Source organism: Seriola aureovittata, chromosome 14 (genome assembly GCF_021018895.1).
Source record: "Seriola aureovittata isolate HTS-2021-v1 ecotype China chromosome 14, ASM2101889v1, whole genome shotgun sequence".
NCBI lineage: Eukaryota > Metazoa > Chordata > Actinopteri > Carangiformes > Carangidae > Seriola > Seriola aureovittata.
In genome coordinates, this window is record NC_079377.1 from 4,555,001 (window position 1) to 4,573,326 (window position 18,326).

Here is an 18,326-nt window from a genome sequence, read left to right on the forward strand (position 1 = left end):
AACATTGGAGCAGGTACATTGGTTTTCAGTTGAAATCAGTTTCACTTCATCGTTTTAGCTAATAACACTCCCAACCACTTGGGGCAGTCATGTTTGGATTAATGATCTGCATGAGGACTAAGTGCACACAAGTTCATTGGCTGATGGTTTCAGGTGGTGGAGAGCCTCTGGTTCAGAACTGCTCAAAGTAAAGATAAACAATTCCCAGGAAAACTACTGTCTACAAATATTTCATTCAAAAGAATAACGCACGAGTATCAGGGGCTTGTAGCCATTAATCTATCATCATGGCTAAATGGATACGGAATTTTTTTTTTTCAAAACCAATTTATCATCATCTGAGCCAATTAGATGCAGAGGCTGTTGCTCAGCGACGGACAGTGGTCCAGCCGTCATCATCCGTCTCATTCTTGGTGCGACGAGGGATTTCTCTATCTGAACGCCAACCCTTTTCTCCTTCACCATCACGGTCGCGTTCCCTGTCTCTGGGCCGGTCCCTGTCCCGCTCCTCGCGCTTTTCTTCACCTCCAGCTCCACCTCCACCTCCACCTCCACCTGCACCTCCACGACGCCAAGAGCCTCCTGAGGAAACAGAGATGCTCATTAGGTGACGTTCAAGCAGCAACATGTTACAAGTAACAAGTTTGATGGGTATGTTTTTAAGACACCTGCTGTAACAGTGAGTAAACAGGTAAACACTGACCTCTGCTGGCTGGAGGATAAATGACAGTCTGGGGGTATGACTGATGATGGCTACAATGTTTTAATCATACTCATTAATCTGAGCATAAGCCTCAATGTTACTGAAGGTTTTGTTGAGCCACAAACTGTACACTTATTTTGGCTTAAAAAGACGTATTTTCAACAGCTTTTAATTATGTCACATCTTTAACCTCCTAGGACCTGGCGTCCACATTTGTGGACCTCACATTTTGGGTTCTCTAGACCACAATACTAACTTTTTCTCAACAAGGGCCTGGTGACCACATATGAGGATATTATACTGCCACTCAGTAATCGAAATGTAAAACTAATGTCCTCATATGTGGACATCATTTTTCTCAGGTCCCAATCAGCCTAAATAGCAAAGAGAAATAAAAAATGCACGCCATGCAAGAGTTCGGGTCTTAGAAGGTTAAGGAAAACTATTTGCCTATGTATCCTTGACATGTGTCATTCCTAAATCCTGCTCTGCTTACCCTCTTCATTCTCTCTGGGTGGGGGTCTCTGCTCACGGTCATCTCTATCACGGCGTTCACCACGGCGATCATCACGATCACGACGATCCTCGCGGTCGTCCTCTCTGCGAGACTCTCTCCAGCTGCTGCCCCCCTCCTCTCCACCTGCTCTCCTCCAGGGACCACCCTCCTCTCTGTGAAAACAAAGAGACAGCGATTAACAGTGACACTTCACTGTCCTCAAAAACAAATAAATTATATCAACACTCTGAACATAGATCTTCTGTTAGGCCCACCTCTGTGGGCGACGCTCTCTGAAGCGGTCGCTGGATCTTTCCTCTTCTTCGCCATCATCGTCATTTCCACCACCACGGGGAGGTCCCCAGCTCTCCTCTCGGGCCTTCTCCCGCTCACGCCAGCCACCTGCAACTGAAGCATTTGCTCATCATCCTGTCAGACATTACATTAGGAGCTGCTGAGAGTCTGACTGTTGAATAAAGCTTACAGACTGTAAGACGTCTCTAACACTTATCAGCAGCTGACTGGCTACAGGCTTACCAGGTCTGCTCAGGGGTTTCCATGGTTTTGCGTCATCACCACCACGACGTGGCCCGTCATCCATGCCTCTCCTTCCACCTCTTTCATCATCTCCTCCTCTTCTGCCCCAGTCATCATCAGCCCCGCGTCTGGGACCCCTGGAGTCATCCATGCCTCGGCGGGGAGCTCTGTCGTCATCAAAGCCACGCCTGGGACCACGGTCATCATCAAAACCACGCCATGGGCCACGCTCCTCATCTCCACCCCTCCTTGGTCCGCGGTCATCATCAAAGCCTCTACGTGGGCCACGATCATCATCCATCCCTCTGCGTGGAGGACGGTCCTCATCACCGCCACGACGTGGGCCTCTATCATCATCAAAGCCCCGACGGGGTCCTCTGTCATCTCCGCCCCTGCGGGGACCCTCTCCTCGCCTGAAGGGCACCTCCTTCTCCTCTTTGTCATCTTCACTGCCCTCCTGTCTCCAGTCCCTGGAGGGAGAAAGCGAGCACAGGTGTTGTTAGAGTGACCCCTCTTGGTTTAATGGAATCAACATTAAAAAAGCAAAGCGACTGGCGTTACCAACACACACCTGTCAGGCACAGGACGCCGCCGCTCTGAGTCACCTCCCTCAGTGCGCCGCGAGCTCCTCCATCCTCCCTCCTCCTTCTCACCCCACTCCTGTGGAAGCAAATCATACATATTGTGCAATTACTTCAGGATCACTCAAAGGTCTGCAGACCTCAGTCCTCATCAGCTCTTACCAGAAATACGTCAAATGTTTTAACCTGAAGTCTGTTATTCTGCACTCAAATCAAATATATCACAATATTTTATGACAGATTATGGTCTTACTTGTGTTACTGATAGATTGGACCATTGAGCTACAAAATTAATACACACGTGTATCCTTACACTAAACATTTGAACTCTAACTCTGTCTGGAAGTTTAGCCTCATCATATAGAAAATCTTGCATGAATTAATTGTGATTCTCAGCCCTACTTCATATTTGCATGAAACTGTTGGCTCTGACCATCAGTTAAAGAAATAAAGAAGCTCATTTGTACCTTAGCTTTCTCCTCCGGCGGGCCCCTTCTCTCCTCCTCACGACGGCGTTCTCGCTCCTCAATCTCCTGCTGACGAGCACGCTGCTTCCGTTCCTGCTCCTCAAGCTTGCGCAGACGCTCCTGGTACTCCCTCTCCTCCTCCTCTCTCTGCTCTTGTTCCAGGCGTTCACGCTCCTCACGCTCTGTAACAAAAGTAAGAAAATAATGAGGCGTGTTCAAACTACATTAGCTCTTGGGGTAAGAGCTACCACATTTTGCTCTCATTTAAAAAGCAGGATGCAGCACACATGGAGTGGCTGCTACAATTACAGTTGCCTCTTTATTCACTTTTTTATGTACCATGTGAAAACCAAGCAAAATAAAAATTTAATGCTGGGCAACAACTCAGCTCCTCCCTGTAGAGCTAATGTCCCTGAAAACAACCATTCGAACCACTACTGCTGACATTTCTACCACAGTTTCCTCCATTTTCTTCCTGGATATAAATGTCTGTTTTCTGTGGCACATGAAATTCTACCCCTCTTTTATCATGACAAGTTCTGTGTCTCAGTGCAAATTTATTACCTTTCTTGAGCTGCTCCTCATGGATACGCTGGGCCTCTTCCTCTTTCTGGCGGTAGTAAGTATTGCGCCTGTCCTCTTTGCGCTGTCTCTTCCTTTCTTCCAGACGCTTCTTCCTCTCCTCCACCAGACGCTCCTGGAAAGCTTTGAGTTTTTCCTTGAAAGACAGAACAATGAACATGAAACCACTGCCTCAGCCCTAAACACTCAGCTTAAATTGATGGAGGGACTAAATGCTCTTACCTCATAAATGAAGCTACGGGCAGCGGTAATTTTAGACAAGAAGTTTTCTTTGTCCTCCATCATCCTCGACATGCGCTTCTTGTGCTCCAGAGCCTTCTCCCGCTCAACTTTCATGTTACTGATCTACAACAACAGGAAAGAAAGTAAATTCTTACACCGTGGATACTCATCTGAAAAACTTGGATTTCCTCACTTAGTGTTTCTAAATTTTTTAGAACCATATATATCTTTCAAAATACCCTCTCCTCCTCCTGGAGCTCCCACAGTTCCATGTCCTTGATACGCTGCTCCTCATAAGCCTTTTTGATGAGAGGAATCTCCTCGAGGCGTTTGGCTCTCTCAAAGTAGTCAATCTGGAGAGATATAAAAGTCAGTGTCAAATTCTAATTCACATCAAGGTAAGACACTCAACACTGATGTCTCACTCAGTTACCTTTTTCTCCTGGTTCTTCAGACGCTCCTGAAGTTCCTTCTTCTCCTTCTCCAGCTGCTCCACCTGTTTAGCCATGATGAAGTCTGGATCCAGCTCCTCCAGGTCCTGTACAAAACACATTTGTTAGTCTCATGAAACTTAATATCACTATGACCTATTTCTGCAATATGGAGTTCAACAAAAATGTATTTTGGCCACATTTTACCTCAATATCAATATCCTTAAAGGCCTTGGCTCCGAGTTCAGTCTTCTTGATCTGCTCCAGTCGTTCACGGACTGTCTTCTTCTTGATTTGCTCATGCTCCTGCATGATGCGCTCCTTCTCCCTCTCTTTGGCCTCCTGGCGCAGACGCTCCTCCTCAGCCTTGCGGACCTTCTGCATCTCAGCTTCCCGCTGCTCAAGCTCCTCCTTTTCACGCTGAATGTTCAGACTCTCCAGGCGCTCCTTACGCTCTTCAATGGTCTGTCTACGAGCCAGGATACGCTGATGATCCTTGCGGGCATTTTTCAGATAGGCAGCAATAGCCTGCTGGTTCTGCTCCTCACGCTCTTGCTGAGAAACGACAAAAACATCAGAATGCAGTTTAGTGTTGGAGAATAAAGCAGACTGTACTGGATAAATCTTGAATCAGATTTTAATATCACATGAACACACATGCATGTATGTTCATGTGTGCTGCATGACATGCTAGCCTGTAAAAAGTTAATGTTGGTCACTGATCAGATGGTTCCAGCCTCTGTGTGTCTATACATTAGAGGTCAGTGAGAGGCTGACTCACCAGGATGGAGGCAGGCTTGATGACCTGGATGGCCTTAGCCAAGGAAGCAGACATGGCAGTCAGCTGGTTCCTTATCTGCTCTGAGGGCATGTTCTGTAGGAAAGGACCAACAGGAGCGTCCTCTTTGGTTGAGTAGTTCAGGTCAGAACCAAAGCTCAGAGTCCGAGAGCTGTGGTCGATTCGGACCTAAAAGGCAAAGCAAAATGTTAGATAAGTTAAGAAATGGCTTGATCGCTTTTGAGTCATAACTGCATACTCATCACTGTAAAAATACTTTTGATGAACTATCAAGGGTGACTAATGCATAATCCCTCCTGATGTTGATCTTACCTGTAGATCACAGTGTCGGGCAGCATCCACAATGGAGCGCTCCAGCTGGAAGGCGTCCACAAATGGAACCAGGGAGGCCAGACGGCTGAACTCGATGCTTTGATAAATCTGTGCAACCTAAAATAACAGATGCAGAATAATGAGAAAAGTTAGCATCATTACGTTGAAGGTGTGGTTTAGGAGGGCAGTCCAGGGAAATAAAAGACAAAAACCTGTTGCAGGAGCCTCAGGATGGTGTTGCTCTGCAGGTGAGGAACATACTGCTGCAGATCAGCCTCCTTCTCAGCCTGGTCTCTCACCCAGTTCAAAACCTGGTGGGAGAGTAAGTGTTAGCATACACTGGAATTAGAAATTAGTAGCTTCACTAATTTTAATTAATGAATATAATATGAACTTTTACTAAAAATCTGTGTCTGACAGATGGTGCTCAGTTTTTGTTTTTTTACCTTGGTCACTCTTCCACTCAGTTTCAGAGGATGAAAGTCAACCTCCAGCCAGTTGTAAAGTTCTTTCACATCAGGTACAACATACTGCAGCAAATTAAATCTCACCTAGAATACAAACATTAAAACATACATTAGTCAAATATCTGATTTATAATATAACATTTATAATAATATTTATTATCAGAAGTTTTACATGGTCAGGTAAAAAGTCAAAGTCAACTGATTTTTCTTAAAAAGACAATAAAGAGATTTTTTTCTGTTATTTGAAAAGCAACATTCAGGGACTCTTGAAACCTAAAACACTTCACAAAGCTGCTTTCTTGTGCACATAATGTACCATATCATTGATGAGACTCTGGCGGGTTGGCGGAGACTGGAGGCCCAGGAGCGTGGCCAGCCTGCGGTGTTTCTCCACGATGATGCCATCCATGTCCAGCAGCCGAGCAATGTCAGTGCGCTCAGGGGTGATGGGTATGGAAAGAGTTGCCAGGAGGACTCTGGTGGACATCCTGAAGATGGAAAGTGTAATTAACCATTTGATCGGCCACCAGAGTCAAACTTGTGTACTTCTCTGTAGATAAACAATAGATAAAGATACCTCTGCATCTCATCCTGGGTCAGATTCTTGCGCATCTCCCTGGACAGGTGATAGAGCCGGTGGAGAGTGCAGGCGTGGAAAAGAGCATTTCCAGATTTCCAGAACACAGTAGACACCTTGTTGTAGTAGTTGGCCATCAGCTGGGGTTTGGGAGGCTTCTTGGAAAGAGCAAACAGTCCATGGATGTCCTCAACAGCCTTGAAAGCTTCCTGGAAATAGCAACAATACTGCATTAGTACCAATATCACTATTTTACTCATGTATCGTCAATTTAATTGCAGAGGACATAAGAGGATTGTAAAAGTGTTTAGCTATTCTACAAGTCTTACACTACATTTTCTGCATCACTGAACATAATTATATACAAAGAGAGTTTCAGTGGACAGACCTGCCAGAGCTCCATGCTAATGGCACTGTCCAGCTGCACCAGACGTGTCTCCAGGTGCATAGACTGGCTCTCAGGGTTGTTCAGGTTGATGGCGGTGCTCTGGTTGTGGTGGCGCTGGATCTGCCCCAGATGCATACGCAGGTTGTCACACAGCTTGCGAAACTCAGCCTTGCGAGTGTACTGCAGGCAGAACTTGAATGCTGCACAAAAGATGACCAGATATTATTAACAGCACTTAGTATGAAACATTCAACGTGTAATTTACGGCTGATTTTTTTGCTTGTGTATTTTTGTTTTTTGAAATATTGACTATATTACTTTAATAATATAATCTCATCAAAATAAAGTAAGGATAAAAGGCATATTTATATTGAAATTTTAGATTCATATTTAAAAATGAGACCTATTAAAACATTAATTCGCTTTGTTTCTGGCTGACCATGATAGTGTTTATTATTTCAAACATGGTGCATATTCTGTACATATGTTGGAACTCTGTAACATCCACCTACATTAAATTTTTTTTTAAATTTTGTTGACTGAAAACTATGCACCCTTGACAAATATGACAATAAATTCAAACAAAAAGAGAAAGAATGAAATCAAAATGTACTTAAGACAGTCAGTTTGTGTCATTACCTTGCTGGGCAATGTCATGATACAGACGCTCCACCTTGGAGTTGTTTCGGAGCAGGTCCAGGCACTGGCGGTAGGACTCCCACAGGAACTTCACCCAGGGAGTGAGCAGCAGGCGATCAGTACGATCCTGAGTGTCCTCTCCACTCACAGCACTCAGGAGCACACTGAAGTAACAACACGCTCAACATTAATAACACATCATCATTGTAACACAAACGTATTAACTGCCTGATTATTTACAAACACTCATTCAATTAAATCAAGAAAACAACTTTGAAGTCTGTATAGACACTGGTTGCAGCCTAATTTCTGCATTAAAGGTCAACCTCACCTCTCTGGGGTCTGGATGTTGTCCAGATCCTCGATGTCCAGGACCATCTGCTGGGATTCCTCCTTGGCTGTCTCCGTCTTCTCCTCTGCCAGCTTCAGGTAAGCCCGAACCACATCCTCCAGAGATTTGATGTTCACCTGAGAGCAGAGACAGAGATTGCACTTGAACTCTTAAAGACTCTGGTTCAAATAACTACCTGATCTCACAGATTTCTCCTCACACACCTGCTGGCAGATGTTCTTGTACTGGTAGAGACCCTCCTTGGCCAGATGGCTTTTGCGAAGGTCCACGCAGAGCTCCAGGTACTTGAGCATGATGGGCTCGTGGATCTTCTGCCATGTTCGATGTTTTTTGCTCTTGATGACATCGTACAAAACATCCAAGGCCGGCTGCTTCTTGCCAACCTCCAGAAACTCTGTATAAACACATTACAGTGACATAAGTCAGTGATGACACAGATGTGCCACAGAACCCCTAGCATCTCGCACCATCTCTTCCACACCTTCAAACGCCGTGGTTAACTAAATCTATCCGACACAGTTAGGCCCGTGGTGATGCTTAGTAAACGTTACATTAGAAGCTACTGGGCATTAGACAGTAGCTAACAGACGTTAACAATAACGTTACAAAACTGTCAAAATATAATAACGCTTACCTAATAGACAGCTACGTTTATACAATGTTTCTGATTCTGTACAACAGCCAGTACCACAAAAAATGGCCTACCCGGTTAGCTAAATACTAACGCTAGCTGAAAGAATGCGATATGGCTTCCCCGCCATTCAAGCTAGTAGTAGCAGTTAGCCCGGCTAACTACAACGCTAAGCGACGAGGCATTCGAAGGCTAAAGCAGCTAACGGTGGCTAGCTAGTTAGCGCGAGCTTGTGACATCTGTGAAACACGAAGCCGTGTTCGTACTCACCGTTCGCTCGTTTCAGAGCATTCTCTGGCCGCTGAAAATACGCCGGCATGTCGGTGGCGTTCTAGTGAAATTCCAAATGGGCTGACTTGAGTGAATTTTGAGTAACTTCACCAGTCCATCCAAGCCACGCACTCACCCACTGCAACGGTGCTGGCTGAGAAAGGAAGAACCTCGTGAACGGCCTAGCTAGGGTTGCCAGGTGCGCCACGCGCTACGCCCCTATCACAAGCCGAAAGCGAAGAAATGTTGGTCTTCCTCAGCCACAAATCTTGATAAATAGTACAGGTTGATGTATGTGTATTAAGTAAAGTTGTTCTTACGAATAATATACACGTGAACTTAATATACTTGGTTAGACACTTTTATACCTAACAACAGTCACTGGTGACTGTAATACCTGTATGAGTGCATGTTCTTGCTGTATATGACCTATTAATTATTATTAATCTCTGCAGGCGCATGTTATCTGTAAATCTATTAATTAAAATGTATCAAATAAATAAAGTTTGTGCAATATAAGATATTGAGAACTATTGTGAATAGTCTAATCCTATAGGATTATTATTATTTTATTATTTATTCCTTCTGTAGCATTATGAAATGAACAGCTTCACAAAACCTAGACTTCCCAAATGGGGGTTTTTAACAAACCTGGCAGCTCTGGGTGTCTGAAGTTCCCGTATGCGATGTCCTCGTGGTGCGTTCAGGTAACCCTCGGAAAGTGTCTCACCCACCTAGCTCTCATACATAACTGCATTGTCAAAACATAGCCCCACATCCAACTAAACAGAGACTTGAATTAATGGTTCCCCTTTTCAGTTGTCTTGACATCAAAGTTAAATACATACTAAAAGTAAATACACACTAAAATACAGACTAAAAGAGTATTTCTGTGATATTTTGTGGGCCAGTTTAAATTTTAAAGTTCTATTGCAGGTTGAAACTATTTTGTTCACACTGGATATAGAGAGGCTAAATCTGAACCTCCTCTCCACACATATACAAATACAAATGCAATACAAAATATCTTAGAAAACTATCAAAGAACATGTGATGCAGGTTATGTTTTGCTTATTCTGCTGCCAAACATATTTATATTGCTTTGCTAATTTCAGAGAAGGCTTAATGTAGCTTAAATATGTACAATGGAGATGTATTAAGGACAAACATAAGGACACAAACATTTATCATGTTTAAAAAACATAATAGCCTTAAAAAAAAAAACAATATTAGGTTAGAATCAGTATTAATACTGAGTAGACTGAGTTTATATATACATATATGCCTGCCTACACTTAACTGTTCCAATCAGAAATATGGCAACATAATTTATTGGCATTTCACAAGTTTCTGATGTCTTGTCTTGTATAATTCTACAATTAACAAATATCTACAAATATCTGTGAACGAACCATCAGCCCTGGAGTATCGCCAGCTGTGATTGGTTGTGAGCAGCGTGTCTCCTCCCGCACAATCCTCCAGTCCCGGAAGAAGGAAGAGATTTCGCAGAGTGGGGAAAGTCTGTTGACAGCAGGAATCACACCCAGGCCACTGACAAGTTTGAACACATTTTCTGCCTCAGTAAATCTGCCCGGGATAGTGTTTTGGTTTTGGACCTTGCAGGAGCTCTCAAGGTACTTCACGGCTACATTAGCGTCCACAGAGGAAGATGGTTGGGGGTTTCTCTCCAGTTAACTTGTGTTTATGAACTCTTTCAGGTATGGAATATGGCAGCGACTGAAACTCAGTTTATGTTAAGCGTCGGATTAATCGGTAAGTGTAAGTTCACTCGTGGTTTCTTGTTTCTTGGTCTTGGTTTTGAAACGAACCTGGCGCCTCAGACTCCCTGCAAAAGGATCACATGATGCCATTGTGACCCAAACGTGTCCCATCAGCAGGGCTCCATGTCCTTCATTGGTTCATTGCTCCTGCATGTTTGTCCTGCGTTCATTTAGGAGCTGGTAAAATGGATAACACAGACCCCCATGTGATAAAGATTTGGTCTCATGAGGCCCTGTCTTAGACCATTTTTAATCTCTGTCCCTCTTCAGATAGGTAAAGATTGATACACCATGTTCAGTGTTGGTGTTATTTTGTCTCTGCCCAGAGAAAGATGTGAATGGAGACACACTGTGGGTTTGGTGCTATCCCTCCGTGGACTCAGACCTGAGGCAAGTCCTGCTCAGCAAGTGCTGCCTGACGCAGGACAGCCGGGATTTCCACACCTTTGTGTTTGGTCAGTTCTGCCGTACCTGGTACTACATTACCACAGTGGAGGTACAGGAACCTACAGCACTAAACAAGGTACAACGTCATTTCTCAGAGACTCCTCCATCAAAAGTACCTTACCATAAATTGGAACAATGAATCTGGGGCTGACACTTATGATTATTTTCATTCAGGATTAATCTACTGATTGTAATTTTTAATTAATCAGTTTAGTAATTTGTATAGTGTATAAAATGCAAGATAATGGAGAAAAATACACAGCACAATTTCTCAGAGACAAAGGTGAGGTTTTCAGATTGCGTGTTTTATCCAATCAGCAGCCCCAAAAGATTTATAATGATGTAAAGCAGAGAGAAGCAGCAAATCCTCCATTTAAGAAGCTGGTGTCTTTATTTGATAATTATTTTCTGTTGATCGACTAATGGAGTTTTGTCTCTGTTTTCCCTTCTTCAGGTCACTCATTTTTCAATAGTTGTCACAGCAAAAGACTTCAACCCAGAGAAGTATGCTGCACTCAGTAGAATACTCTGCAGGTAACACTGTTTGTGTATTTCATGAGTAATGCCAACTTTGTACTGTGGACTGTGCTTATTTAGTCATGTGGTGTGTTTTGATCTGTCATTCAGGATGTACATCAAACACGGCAGTCCAGTGAAGATGATGGAGGCTTACATCACCGTTCTCACCAAAGGAATTTGTCAGAGTGATGAAAATGGCTCGTTCCTCATCAAGGACTACGATGTTCGGAAGGCGTACCTGGCCGGTTCAGTCAAAGGTAAGACGTCACAGTTGTTAGGACGAACATGGATCTGTATTTTGGGCTCTATAGTCTGATTTCACTTTAAAATGGATGCAGTGGATTTATTGTTATAGCAAAGCTGAGACAAATAGATGATTAATTGGTCGACAGAAAAATAATCAACTATTTTGGAAATTGATTAAATTTCTCTTTCAGTAATTTTCAACCAAAAATGCCAAACGCTGGCTCGCTGGTTCCAGCCTCTCGGATGCAAAGACTTCCTGCTTCTTGTTGTCATATATAATAGTAACCTGAATATCTCTGGGTTTTGGACTGTTAGTGTTATAAAACATGCGATCTGCAGGCATCACCTCGGGCTCTGAGAAATCATGATGCACATTTATTTTCACAATTTCATATTTTGAAGACTAAAGACTCATTGAATAATCAAGAAAATAATCAGCATATTAACTGACAGAAAAATGAATGCTTAGTTGCAACCTGAAATTATATTCAAGTAAGATAAGACTACAAAGAAGCACTGCATGTAAAATTTGACTAACCATTATTTCCATTATTATTTTTTTCACAAATTATTTCTGTGATTGTGTTTAAGTCTATCACAAGTTACCAGAACACATCGTGACATTCCTAAATATCTTGTTTTTTTAAACTCAACAAGATATTTAACTGACATAATTATAATAATAATGATTATAATTACAATTAAGAAACTGAGGCAATCTATTTTTGTCATTTTTGCTCAAAAAATTACTTGTGATTAATTTTCTGGCAATCAACTAATCAACTATTTGAATTGTTGTTAATGTGTCAAACAATCAAGCCACTGATTAACATAGCTAAATTCACTTACTTTAAAATGGAGCTCAGTGAACAACTTGTATCGGATGTGGTGTTTTATTTTATAATATGAAGTAGAAAACGCAGCCAAGAATCTTTTCTTTCCCTGTGGTGTTGGTGATTCTACCATCTAATGCTGAAAGAAAAACAACTAACACTGAAAGTGCTTCATAAAAATTTACTAAGAACACAACCCAGATTCCCTCAGAGATGAAAGTGGGTCATCCAGTTTACTTCCATGTTTCCGCTCTGTTTTAGATGTGGTGTCTCAGTTTGGTTTGGAGACGATCATCCTGTACACTGCTCTCATGCTGAAGAGGAGGATCGTCGTCCATCACCCTCGTATCGAAGCGTTGTTGGAGTTCACCAGGTAAAATTGAGACTTCAAGCCAAGATATTTAGTTTAAACCTTCATGAGAATTTGATGGTGGGAGATTAAAGTAAACACTTTGCCCGTTTCCCTCTAGAGTTCTGCCGGCTCTGACGTGGCACAGGAAAGACTGGTCCATCCTGCACCCGTACGTGCACCTGACTGATACTGAAGTGGAGGATTTAAAGAAATGCCCCGGTGAGACTGCCCCCTGATTTATTTAAACTCTGATCAACAGAAAACCTTCGTGGCGAGACCTATCCTCGTGCCACCGTCTGCACTGTGATCGCTGCGATCTCATGGTAGGGAAATGAATTATTCATGCACCAATATGTTTGTTTTCTCCACAGGGTATGTAGCAGGATTTGTAGATCCAGAAGTGAGCAACAGATCAGACTTGTTTGATGTGTTCGTGAACCTCCCCGACAGTGTCATCACAGTATCCCAGAGCGCCAAAGGTACAGTATGTTGAAAGAGAGGGAGATATGTTTGTAAGAGCGAGAGAGTAGGACAACATTTCCCTCAGACTGACGTGCAGTTTCCCACCACAGAGGCCATGGCTATGGGGAAGCTACACAAGGACGTCGGCCACCTCATCGTCCAGTCTGCAGAGGATGCTGAGAGGTCAGACAGTCAGGTGATCAAGGTGAGAACACACTCAGAACACCGGCACTTCTGTGTCCAAGCCACAGCTGCGAGAACTGTCGACTGTAACATGACGACCACGCTTTCATTCACAGGACATCTCTGTGAAGACCAAAGAGATCCTCGCCAACCTGGTCGCCCTGGCTGACGAGTGTGAGGACTCCAAAATCACACTGGAAGGTTTAAAGCAGCGTCACTTCCCTCCAGCGACGGAGAACTTCCTCTTTCATTTGGCAGCTGCCGAGCAACTCCTGAGGATATAAACTCCATTTCAGACGCTCGGCTGCAGGATGATGTCGCTGTCAGCAGCTGTGGGCTCGGTGGTGTTTTGTATACGTCAGGATAAATACTGTTTTCTGAAAGGCTTGTACAGACTCTCGCTGTTATCATGAGAGTGTGCACAAGACGCTCTCTCACAGAAACCTTCATGTGAAGTAGGAAAGTGTCACTAGCATCAGATTTTAGCTTACGCTGTTGTGCTAATGAGACGTGACTCATATCTTGTACCAATACAAGGGTGTTTGACAATAATTTATATATTTTTTTTTATTGCCAACAAATCTCATGAAAAAACCAAAACAAACAAGTATTGTGTGTGTAGTCAAAGCCTGATTATATGTGATTCATCTGTGCCATAGAGCTCCACTGTCGTTCAGAAGCTGTTGAAGCTCTGTTACACTGGGAGACATGCTCTGTAGTTCATTTCGAGTCAATCACCCCATACACAGTCCCGCTGCTGTTAATACTCACTAGAATGCCAAATGTGTATTAATCCGCAGCTGGAAATAGTCCCCAATAAATGCACTATTTACTGCAGTCTGAGTAGTGTTTGCTAAAAACTACAGTGCCCAGCTGTTGTAGGAAAACATCGAGCCTTTTAAAAAAATGAAGATATAAATTTGTGACTTTATCTCTAGAAGGAATCAGTGGGTTTGAGGCCGAGTACCATCTCGTAACATTTAGAAAGACAGACACTAAAACTGTTGATTTTGGTCTCTTCATGCTATTTATTGGCAAAGAGATAAATATAAGATGATGATAGCCTTATACTTTAACATTAGTCATTATTGACAATAAGGAGCTACAGTATTTGTCTCAAATGTTGTGAAATTGACACAAATAAGCTGGTACTTTTTCAGCTGGTACATCCAGATGTTAGCTTCCACTCCTCAGTGCAAAGCTGCACAAATCTTGTTCTTGGTCTGAAACGACTCGCTGTAAAGAGCCAGACCCAGATGTGACAGCAGCAGCTGGAACGACTCAGATGTGATGAGAACTTATTGTTATTGAGTTAGTTGATAGAAACTGCGTTGTACGTGGTTATGAGATCTCAAGAGCACAACATGTGGGTTTACGTCTTTTTAAACAGTTTGTATTTTACTAATGATTTTGGTGTCACAACAGAAATACAAGCAAATTGTGTTATCAGGTTTTTTCAAAGTGTTTTATAAAAAAGCAAAAACAAAATAACTGTTCCTCATTAACCTGCAGCTGATCAAATAATGACTGATGCTTCTATTCCACAGTGATTTAAATTGCATTATGTGTCTTACCATTCAGGTTTTTTTTGTATTAATGTACGATAAGCAATGTTGTTTTACTGTCCAGTGCATTTTCAACCACATTACCAAAAGGATGTTTTTGACAGTGCAATACATAAATCTTACATGCTCTACTGCAACTAATTGTATTTTCATGAATTGACGTAATATTTCATATCTATAAAAACATCTAATATTCCAATTAAATAAATTTACTATCAGAAACTATCTTCAGGTTTCTTGAAATGTTTTTTAAACAAAATATTCCACATGAAACTCTGAAAAAACGCTGCATTTCAGTTTTGGATCATATATTTTCATGCTATCCAGCTCTGTATTTGGATCTCAGTTCATTTTGTATCTCCCGTGTGTGACTGCTCCTCAGAGTCCTCTGTGATAGAATAACTGTCCATCAACAGCTGCAGCCTGTAGGTCCTCCTCCAACTCCTCCTTCTTTATCTGTAATACAAGGTCAATATCAGCTGAGTTCATCACTATGGAAACATCACAGCAGAGCAGAGGATCCTGAATCTCACCGTTCCCAGTTGTGGAAAGAGGCTGAACGACACAGGGATCATCAGGCCCAGAACAAACGCAACGCTTATGTGACGGAGAGGAGCGACCAGCAGAGAGTTCCTCTGGAAAAGTCTCGTTCTGTGAAGGAAAATCTACGTTTAAAACAGGTGTGATTTTGTCCAGGTAGACAGGAGTAAAATTTAAACTAACTCACCTCTTCAAAAGCAAAACCAGCAGATTAGGAAAAGCGGCGGTCGTACCAAACAGTGCCGCTCTAGACAACGCAGTGTCTCTCACAGCCTGAGGAAAAAAGTAAATAAATATTCAACACTGCAAGTTTTCAATGAGAAGACTTCATGTCCATGTGCTCCTCTTTCTTCACCTTTTCTCCTGCTGCTTTAGAGATGCCGACAGGATTTCCATCGGAATCAAACACTCGTATCCCTGTTTCTGACTCCTCACTTCTCACGGTGAAGACATTGAAGAAGGCCAGAGCAGCTGAAGACGGTTACACACCATGTGAGTATAGAAAGTTGTAGTTGTTTCTACTGGATCCCTGCCTGATGACTTATTGGTAAATCATTCAAATTGGATTTATACATGTGCGAACTATCTGAGATGTAAAATATTTCCTGATTTCTGACCCAGTTCAGATTAAAGAACCTACCTGAGAGTGGGATTGGTAATATCGACCTAAAGAAAGTCTGGATCGGTGGACTCCTTACACCGAGTCGGTTAATGAAAATTTGAGGAAGGGCCTGAAACGGAAAATACATTAGGACAAGTTCACTTAAAACATGATGGTCAGCACTGAACAGTTGACACCAACAATCAGGTCACACACACCCCTGCACATGTTGCATAGGACACTGTTCCTGCGATCAACAGGAGCTGCTTCACAGACGTCTGCTTACCCTGGTGGTGAGAGATAAAGACAGACAGGGAGGGAGGACGTCAGAGTAAAGACTGAAGATTAATGAAGGATTCAAGCAAACGAGTCACTTTGTGTGGTGACATTAGTATCTGATGACTCAGTGTCTGAATATATTTGAGGATCTCAGTTGTTTTTGTGTTACTGATTCATGCATTACCTGCTCTGATGAAGAATTTCTGTTTGCATAGTTGAACCCAGCACTGTAACTCTGCAGCAAAAACTGTAAAAGATGATTTTTTTAATCATTAATGTTCATAGTGTTATAGCCTCATGTCATATATTTTTATTAATGTGATGAATAAGCTTCGTTACCTGCCAGAACAGAGCTGGTTTGACAGTGTTATGAGGTAAAAAGCTGGCTACCACCTGCAACAACACACTTTTAAAAAAAAAATTGTTTCACAGCCACAACAATATTAAGAACAAGGTGTAATTAAATATTGATTAAATATTGATTGGATGACACACGTACCAAAGGTGCTGATATTGGTAATAATGCTATAAGGAAATGACAGAGGAGAGGGCATCAGGATATATGTTGCAGATAATTGCAGCAATGCAATAACACAGTAGCAATATACATACAAAATCTCATTTGAGATTTTTAAAGATTGATTTTAATGTTAGTGGAATTGAAACTAAACTCAACAGAGCAGACAGAAGCAGCTGATTTCTGATCTCAACTTTGAGACCTTTATATACTTTTTTGAAAGACCCGCAAATACTATGATTTACTGCCATTAAAGTTTCTATGAGAACACATTAAATACCCGTTGATATTTCAAGGTACTGATGTTTTAATATTGGCTGGAGGAAGATTAGTGAAAGTCTGCATTCTGCTGTACCTGGAGGGCGGAAAACCAGTGGAAGAACAGCTCCAGAGTCAGCGTGGACGGACGACTGGAAACACAGAGGTAACATTAAGACTTAAAGAAACTCATTCAAATCACAACATATGGACCCCACAGCCTCCAGATGATAAAACATCTGGACACATTTAAAGACATAAACACACTGGCAAAAATGAATTTCAGTTCTGTCTTTACAAATGTTTGATGCACGTGGCTCAAACGTCTGAAATACATGATGTTCATCTGTTCTACTGGAGCATATTATGCCTTCTGGTAAATACTGTAACAGAGACAGTGTTCATGCAGAATATTTATTTATATTTATGGTGATTTAGCAAACATGAATATTATTTGTTTTGTTTCTTTCAACACTTACAAGAGCGAGGGTCAGTGCAGGAGCATCCTAGAGAAGGAAGAAAGAGGTTTAAACAAAGCTGAGAGGCAAGTTAAAAAGGTGACTGTCTGTCGAGAAGAAACATCATCTGACCTTTTCCCTTTTCTTTCCACCTCCAAGAAGAGAGTGGGACCTCTCTATTTCAGCCTGAGGAGAGCAGCACCATTAGTTAAACATCAGATACTTTCTACTCGTCTCTCAGTATCAGATCACCGCAGGAGCTGCTACTTACATCAGACGAGAGCAGGACAGTTGGATCGAGCAGATTAAGCCAGATCTGAACTCGACTGAGGAAAGACTGAAAGAGAAGGTACAGGTCAGCAGAAACATCAGTTCAGTTTCATTGTAACTGTGTGATATATCCTCATCACTGATGATGCTCTGCATGTTAAAACACAGCACAGTTACCTGCCCCTGGCTCCTCCAGTACAACAGGTTAGGATCCATTACAACAACAACAAGTACATTCACGTCTTATTAATTAAATATCTCACAGTAACACTGCTACACTTCACACGGATTTCCCATGCTTCTGAGGTCAAGTTGTATTTAGAAACTATTTCCGTGTTCAACCACGTGTTCTGTTGGGGGCGGGTTGTGGTACATTCATGAACATCGGAAATATCGGAAGGTTATATTTCTATGTGATGAAATCATGGATCATATCCATGGATGTATTATAAGCCCATGGTCATATCTGTGTTGCTATTGTGTTCACTTTATTGAGCTGGAAGCATATTCGGCATGTTCATGGTTGATGCAAAATATTGGGATTATTAATAAACAAAACTT

The 18,326-nt window shown here is 42.2% G+C and overlaps 3 protein-coding genes across 3 annotated transcripts in view; 1 reads left to right on the forward strand and 2 right to left on the reverse strand.

Annotated features, from left to right (window-relative positions):
* The window catches only part of eif3s10 (eukaryotic translation initiation factor 3, subunit 10 (theta)), an 8,935-nt gene extending 314 nt beyond the window's left edge, over window positions 1–8,621 (reverse strand). The window contains exons 1-22 of the mRNA XM_056395763.1: window positions 8,455–8,621; window positions 7,757–7,947; window positions 7,533–7,669; window positions 7,202–7,365; window positions 6,563–6,762; window positions 6,175–6,383; window positions 5,914–6,085; window positions 5,577–5,681; window positions 5,343–5,441; window positions 5,131–5,247; window positions 4,801–4,986; window positions 4,227–4,574; window positions 4,022–4,126; window positions 3,828–3,941; window positions 3,589–3,711; window positions 3,349–3,502; window positions 2,785–2,966; window positions 2,308–2,396; window positions 1,737–2,206; window positions 1,475–1,607; window positions 1,200–1,372; window positions 1–582 (exon numbers count right to left, since the gene is read on the reverse strand). The exon at window positions 1–582 is cut by the window's left edge and continues 314 nt beyond it. Coding sequence (XP_056251738.1) covers window positions 368–582; window positions 1,200–1,372; window positions 1,475–1,607; window positions 1,737–2,206; window positions 2,308–2,396; window positions 2,785–2,966; window positions 3,349–3,502; window positions 3,589–3,711; window positions 3,828–3,941; window positions 4,022–4,126; window positions 4,227–4,574; window positions 4,801–4,986; window positions 5,131–5,247; window positions 5,343–5,441; window positions 5,577–5,681; window positions 5,914–6,085; window positions 6,175–6,383; window positions 6,563–6,762; window positions 7,202–7,365; window positions 7,533–7,669; window positions 7,757–7,947; window positions 8,455–8,503 — 3,735 coding nt within the window. The 5' untranslated portion in view covers window positions 8,504–8,621 and the 3' untranslated portion in view covers window positions 1–367. The remainder of the gene's footprint in view (window positions 583–1,199; window positions 1,373–1,474; window positions 1,608–1,736; window positions 2,207–2,307; window positions 2,397–2,784; window positions 2,967–3,348; window positions 3,503–3,588; window positions 3,712–3,827; window positions 3,942–4,021; window positions 4,127–4,226; window positions 4,575–4,800; window positions 4,987–5,130; window positions 5,248–5,342; window positions 5,442–5,576; window positions 5,682–5,913; window positions 6,086–6,174; window positions 6,384–6,562; window positions 6,763–7,201; window positions 7,366–7,532; window positions 7,670–7,756; window positions 7,948–8,454) is intronic.
* A 1,316-nt stretch (window positions 8,622–9,937) lies between these two features.
* On the forward strand, window positions 9,938–14,145 carry dennd10 (DENN domain containing 10). Its single transcript, XM_056394993.1, has 10 exons — window positions 9,938–10,088; window positions 10,173–10,227; window positions 10,562–10,758; window positions 11,137–11,216; window positions 11,310–11,458; window positions 12,542–12,653; window positions 12,751–12,851; window positions 13,004–13,111; window positions 13,205–13,299; window positions 13,394–14,145. Exons 2-10 carry the CDS (start codon window positions 10,182–10,184, stop codon window positions 13,559–13,561), a joined length of 1,056 nt encoding a protein of 351 aa, XP_056250968.1. The 5' UTR covers window positions 9,938–10,088; window positions 10,173–10,181; the 3' UTR covers window positions 13,562–14,145.
* A 136-nt stretch (window positions 14,146–14,281) lies between these two features.
* Window positions 14,282–18,101, reverse strand: sfxn4 (sideroflexin 4). The gene is made up of 14 exons (XM_056394994.1): window positions 17,943–18,101; window positions 17,767–17,832; window positions 17,628–17,681; window positions 17,517–17,543; window positions 17,135–17,189; window positions 16,762–16,787; window positions 16,602–16,655; window positions 16,447–16,509; window positions 16,202–16,270; window positions 16,023–16,113; window positions 15,738–15,853; window positions 15,570–15,655; window positions 15,376–15,493; window positions 14,282–15,298 (listed from the first exon to the last, which is right to left on the reverse strand). The coding sequence occupies exons 1-14, from the start codon at window positions 17,979–17,981 to the stop codon at window positions 15,221–15,223; spliced, it is 942 nt and encodes a 313-aa protein (XP_056250969.1). The 5' UTR covers window positions 17,982–18,101; the 3' UTR covers window positions 14,282–15,220.
* Between the last annotated feature and the right edge of the window lie 225 nt (window positions 18,102–18,326).